Source organism: Chanodichthys erythropterus, chromosome 12, assembly GCF_024489055.1.
Source record: "Chanodichthys erythropterus isolate Z2021 chromosome 12, ASM2448905v1, whole genome shotgun sequence".
Classification (NCBI taxonomy): Eukaryota; Metazoa; Chordata; class Actinopteri; order Cypriniformes; family Xenocyprididae; genus Chanodichthys; species Chanodichthys erythropterus.
The window spans coordinates 55696291-55702854 of record NC_090232.1 but is presented as its reverse complement, the minus strand read 5'-3'; the positions used below and the strand labels follow the sequence as shown (position 1 = coordinate 55702854).

The 6564-nt window shown below is 41.6% G+C and overlaps 1 protein-coding gene across 1 annotated transcript in view; it reads left to right on the top strand.

Moving 5' to 3' along the window:
* The window catches only part of col5a3b (collagen, type V, alpha 3b), a 36414-nt gene that overhangs the window by 21045 nt on the left and 8805 nt on the right, over positions 1-6564 (top strand). Inside the window, exons 27-45 of the mRNA XM_067404253.1 lie at positions 1508-1561; positions 1654-1761; positions 1864-1917; positions 2006-2059; positions 2177-2221; positions 2306-2359; positions 2516-2560; positions 2782-2835; positions 2909-2962; positions 4433-4486; positions 4798-4905; positions 5007-5096; positions 5213-5266; positions 5459-5566; positions 5653-5760; positions 5962-6015; positions 6097-6150; positions 6234-6341; positions 6433-6486. Of these exons, the coding sequence (XP_067260354.1) occupies positions 1508-1561; positions 1654-1761; positions 1864-1917; positions 2006-2059; positions 2177-2221; positions 2306-2359; positions 2516-2560; positions 2782-2835; positions 2909-2962; positions 4433-4486; positions 4798-4905; positions 5007-5096; positions 5213-5266; positions 5459-5566; positions 5653-5760; positions 5962-6015; positions 6097-6150; positions 6234-6341; positions 6433-6486 (1314 nt within the window). The remainder of the gene's footprint in view (positions 1-1507; positions 1562-1653; positions 1762-1863; positions 1918-2005; positions 2060-2176; positions 2222-2305; positions 2360-2515; positions 2561-2781; positions 2836-2908; positions 2963-4432; positions 4487-4797; positions 4906-5006; positions 5097-5212; positions 5267-5458; positions 5567-5652; positions 5761-5961; positions 6016-6096; positions 6151-6233; positions 6342-6432; positions 6487-6564) is intronic.

The following is a 6564-nucleotide window of genomic DNA, read 5'->3' as shown; positions in this document are numbered from 1 at the left end:
CAGACATCATGAGACATAATAACATCCCCAGTATCTTAACATGTCCAGTTATCATAACATCTACAGGTATCACATTACCAGACATTGTGAGACATCGTAATATCACCACATCTCCAACGATCATCACATGACCAGATATAATAACATCTGCAGACTTAAGAAAATCTTCAGATAGTACATGTCCAGACATATTGAGACATCATAACATCAACATCATCACATCTCCAAGAATCATCACATATACAGATATCAGAATGTACCCTTACTTCAGCACATCTTCATATATTACATGTCCAGAAATCATAACATCTTCAGATACTAGACATCATAACATCACCACATCTCCAATGTTCATCACATGTCCCGAAAATAACATCTTAAATATCATAACATGTCCAGATATCATAACATATTCAGTTATCAAATTTCCAGACATTGAGACGTCATAATATCAGCAACATCATCACATCTACAATGATCATCACATGTCCAAATATCATAACATCCACAGATTTAAGAACATCTTCAGATATTACATCTCCAGGCATCTTGAGACATCATAACATCAACATCATCACATCTCCAGTGATCATCACATGTCCAGATTTCATAACCTCAAAGACCATCAAATATTCAAATATCACATTTCCAGGCATCATAACATCTCCAACATCATCACATCTCCGGACATTGTGAGGCGTACTAATAATTTTATCTCCAAGAATCATCACGTCCAAATATCAAACCATCCCCAGATTTCAGCACATCTTGATGTATCACATTTCCAGACATTGAGAAATCATAACATCCCCAATATCATAACATATCTAGTTATCATAACATCTTCAGATATCACATTTTCAGACATTTTGTATCATCATATCACCATATCTACAATGATCATCACATGTCCAAATATCATAACATCCCCAGACTTCAGCACATCTTCATGTATCACATCTCCAGACATTGATACATCATAACATCATAACATGTCCAGTTATTGTAAGATCTTCAGATATCACATTTCCAGACAGAGACATTGCAATATCACCACACCTTCAATGAGCATCACATGACCAGATATCATAACATCCACAGACTTCAGCACATTTTGAGATATCTCATCTCCAGACATTGTGAGGCATTATAATTTCTCAAACATCATCACATCTGCAAGAATCATCACATGTCCAGATATCATGACATTCCCAGACTTCAGAACATCTTCATATATTAAATCTCCAGACATCTTGAGACATAACACCAACATCATCACAACTCAAAGAATCCTCACGTCCAAATATAATGTCCCCAGAATTCAGCACATCTTCACATATCACATTTCCAGACATTTTGAGACATCATAACATCTCCACCATGTTCACGTCTAGATGTGATCAGATGTTTTTCAGAGGTTTCTGAAGCATGTGAAGTGAACACATGGAGGGAACTCATGCCTTTCATTACATGCTGATGGATTGTTATGTATGTGTGTTGTGTCCAGGGTGAAGATGGTTTCCCAGGAACAAAAGGAGAAATGGGTGCTAAAGGAGACACTGTAATGACACACAACACAAACACACCAATGAAACACACAAACTCACGCACATACACACTCAAATATGCTGTTACCCCATCTGTGTCTGTCAGGGAGACTCCGGGGCTCCAGGGATGCGTGGTGAGGATGGTCCTGAGGGCCCCAAAGGGCAGAGTGGCCCCTTGGGTGAAGCCGGACCCTCGGGCATCGCTGGAGAAAAGGTGACATAGTCTGCTATGACATCATCAACAATATCAGTTGTAATAGAAAGAATCTTCCATCTTTTCCTTCTTATTTTATCCCTCATGTGCCTCTCTTCTCAGGGAAAACTGGGTGTTCCAGGTTTACCAGGTTACCCGGGACGTCAGGGCCTGAAGGTGAAAGAAACACAAGCAGATGATGAATAGATGAACATTTCACTTGGGTAGGAGAATAACTGCTGGTCCTGTGGTGGTTTCTTCTCAGGGTGCTGATGGTTTTCCTGGTCCTGTTGGGGTTCCAGGAGAAAAAGGGAAGAAGGTCGCTGAAAACATCACTGCACAACACCAAAGGGCCAAACTGTCATAAAGACACTTAAAGTGTGCAAACAAATAAGTATGTAAATGTGCACTCATGTGAGTATAATGTGTTTCTCAGGGTCCACCAGGTCCTGCAGGGGCCGCGGGTCAGAGGGGACCCAACGTAAGTGTCTCCGTCAACAATGATGATTATCAGTGTCCAACTTGAGTCACATCCAACATCACCAATATGTGTTTGTGTTGTCAGGGTGCGAGAGGAGGGAGAGGTGCGAGAGGACCGACTGGGAAATCAGGAGACAAGGTCAGAGGTCATATCAGCTCTTCAACACACATAATACAACGAATGAGCTGAAGTTGTGTTACTGTCATTCATTATGATCATGAGTCTATTCTGAAGCTCTCTGCTCATATTATTGTGTTGAAATGACTGTAAAGGGATGACCCGTCTCTGTTCTAGGGGTCTTCGGGACATGACGGCCCCCCAGGGCCCACAGGAGAGAGAGTAAGAGAGGGTCACACACATACAGGGGGTTCAAATGTCCACATTGGACTGAAACCAGAAAATATACACAGTTATGATTTCAAAAAGTTGATGTAAAATGAATCATAAATATTCCAGACTGTGCGACTTATGTGTGACTTATCAAATGTAAGTAAACAAGTGTCATTGATCATGTGAGTTAATGTGTTATTTTGATTAATGCATGTGCTCAAATACCGCAGGGACCACAAGGACCTCAGGGGCGTTTAGGTGAGATGGGCCCCAAAGGACCCAATGTGAGTGACCCTCATCTTCACGTCATATGATAATACAACACAGACAGAATTCTCAACACTTTGCTGTTTGCAGGGGCCTGCTGGGAAGGATGGTCTCCCGGGTCATCCAGGACAGCGGGGGGAGCCGGTGAGTCTGCACACAGGCTTGTGGAATCTATAGAAGTGATGATGTATGTATTTTTGTAGACCAGGGGTGTCCAACCCTGGTCCTGGAGAGTTACCGTCCTGCAGACTTCAGTTCCGACCCTGCTCCAACACACCTGTCTGTAATTATCAAGCAACCTTGAACACCTTGATTAGCTGCTGCAGGTGTGTTTGATTGGGGTTGGAGCTGAAATCTGCTGGATGGTAGCTCTCCAGGAGCAGGGTTGGACATCCCTGTTGTAGACCAACCCATAAGTTAGCATCACCCTTGTTCCCTCAACAAAAATCCTAAATGGATTTTTCCATTGGCCCTTGGATCATTGCAGAAATATGCTTTGTGAAAAGTTTATGATTCTTACATGTGTTGTTCATCATGATAATCTACACAAATTAAGATAAATGAAATTTTGTTCCACTGAACCAGAAAAACTTCAGCTGAATGAAGCTGAGATCTATAATCTTTCATTTAAGCTGATCAAATACTAAATGTTTTGCAAAAATCAGCATAATACTCATGTGTTAATGAAAATGTACGTGACTGTTTGCTATTTGTGTGTGATTTATGTTTGTGGACTATTTTGATTTGGGCTGGGTATTGTTTGAATTGTTGAATTCTTATCGATTACCAGTTTCGATTCCAATAGGGTAAAAAAAAAAGATCAAACGTTTAGATATCAAACGTATTTATTATGTCTTTTTGCAAAACATTTTGTTGTAGCTGAATACCATAAACATCAACAGCCTAAAGAACAACTAATAAACTAGACTAATATAAACTTCAAACATGATTAAAGACAAGTATACAGTCAGTAAGAACAAATAAGCAAATTAGTAATAACACAAATAAATACAACTGAACAAAGTTCAGAAATTGAAATCAAATGTAAAATAACACTGCATAGTTTTCTTTTTATAAACAAAATAGATTAATCTTTGTTAAAGTTGCAACAGTATTCAGTCAAGAGCAGTGAGGGATTGTCTTTTGTTCTTTGATTAACAGTAATGACACAGACGGCAGCAGGTTTATTAGGCTGCTGTCACTTTAAGACCTAAAGCAGGATCCAGTATACTGTTTTCTTTCTCAACTGTTTATGTTTACTTAGGACAAATCTGACTGAGTTTACAAGGGTATTTTGACATCTGTTCAAGTGCAAGAAGATTCAAAAGAGAACTCGATGCAGTATTCGTGTGCTATATGAGAGTTAGCTTTTTGTGTGCATGCTCTGGATATGCCCAGCACAGAAAACAGCGCTCGAGTGCCAAATTGAGTTCTCTTTCACCTCTTCTTGCGCTTGAATGGTTTAAAACCACATTAAAATGTGCACACAGGAATCAATATTTTATAACAAATATCTGATTCCTAACCTTAAGGATCTGATTCCAGAATTGGAACTGATTTTCAATGTTGATGGTCTGTTGTTCATCTGGTGTTTGACGTTTTGGTTCCCGACAGGGTTTCCAAGGCAAGACGGGTCCTCCAGGACCATCTGGTGTTGTTGGGCCTCAGGTGAGTCCATCGCTTCAGGGATCTTTTAAGAATCCTTCATAACTGGGTGGATCCTCCTTTATGCCAGACTCCAGTATCTTTGAAGTGTATTTTACTGTACTGTAATGATTCACATGACTCTTTCTATTCAATCGATTCATGAGAAAAGACTTAAAGAAGTGAGGCCAGATTTAGTTATATATATATATATATATATATATATATATATATATATATATATATATATATATATATATATATATATATATATATATATATAAATTATATATATTTAAACTAACACAGCTGTTTTTCTGTGACTTTGTTTCTAGGGTAATACAGGAGAAACTGGACCGATGGGAGAGAGAGGACACCCGGGCTCCGCAGGACCTGCTGGAGAGCAAGGTTTACCTGGAGCCGCTGGGAAGGAGGGTGCAAAGGTAAGAAAATCATCCTTGTCAATGATAGCACTTCCTTCTGTCTTTTATTTTCTGGTGTTGTACTTTTATTTTGATCATCATCACATGTGTTTGGTCATCAGGGCGACCCCGGAGGTCCAGGTACTTCAGGCAAGAACGGTCCAGCAGGTCTGAAGGGTTTCCGCGGTAGTCGTGGAGCGCCGGGTGCCATGGTAACATGTTGAATACTGTGTCCGGCTGTTTTATGATTGTTGAAAGAGAATCTTTATGTTGTTATACATCCGACTGCTTCTGATTGTTGTCAAGTGATCTGTGTTCTCTTGTTTAGGGGCCAGTTGGATTAAAGGGAGGGGCGGGGCCAATCGGGCCCCCTGGACCTGCTGTAAGTGATCTCATCCAGTAATCCCACAAAACACGTCGAGGACACATTTCACCCTAAAATGTCTTCATTTTCTTTATGCAAATACATCATTTCTTATTATTTTATTTTTGGAGATGACTGTTTTCACACTCTGTTATATGTATGTAGAAAGTAAATTAACATATTAATTCACAAATATATATTTCTTCCCAGGGGCCCACTGGTGAACGGGGCCCCCCTGGACTAGCTGGTGCCATTGGTCAGCCTGGTCGACCTGGAACCATCGGTGGGTCTGGACCAATGGGAGAGAAGGGAGAGCCAGTAAGACACGCCCCCACACACTCACATGATGATTAATCACAGCCAGTGACAGGTGTGTGTGTGTGTAACTGTGTATTTGTGTACAGGGAGAGAAGGGTCTGATCGGACCCGCGGGACAGGATGGAGAGCAGGGGCCGGTGGGATTACCAGGAGCCGCTGGCCCTCCAGGACCCCCGGGAGAGGATGGAGATAAGGTGATGAGGGCATATGTTCTTGTGTGATTAGTAGAGATGATATTTGTCAACTGTAATGCATTTTTTGTTGTGTTGTTTATCAACTAGTACTAGTGATGATAGTGATGAAGCTGATAGTGTTTTCAGTGCTTACTGTTTTGAAATCTAGAATTAATCATTGCTTGATGGTTTAACTTTTGTGTGTGTTTGTGTGTTTGTCAGGGGGAAACAGGAGCTCCAGGACAGAAAGGCAGTAAAGGAGACAAAGGAGAATCAGTGAGTGACTGAAATACTGAAACACACACACAAACACACGTGTCACACTGCTACCAATGACCAGCTCTGTTCTGCTCTCAGGGACCCGCAGGTCCAGCCGGCACTCAGGGGCCCGAGGGTCAGCCGGGAGCACCGGTGAGTGTGTTTGAGGAGGAACGCCATCGATGTGTTCAGTGAGTGTGTGTGTGTGATTGAGTGTGTGTATGTGTGTGTGTCAGGGTGTGGATGGCGAGACCGGTCCTCCAGGACAGCAGGGCATGTATGGACAGAAGGGAGATGAGGGCCAGAGAGGATTCAAGGGCTCCAGGGGCCCTGTGGGGCTGCAGGTACCTGATCATCAACCATCCCTGCTCCATTTCAATGAAACATCATGAGATAATCTTATAATACAGTGTGTGTGTGTGTGTGTGTGAGTAGGGAATGCCCGGTCCTCCCGGAGAGAAAGGAGAGAGCGGGAACTCTGGTCTGCTGGTGAGCACATCGATTCATCTGTCATTTATGATCATGTTTATTGATCTCTATGTAATGTGATTCAGTGTGTGTGTGTGT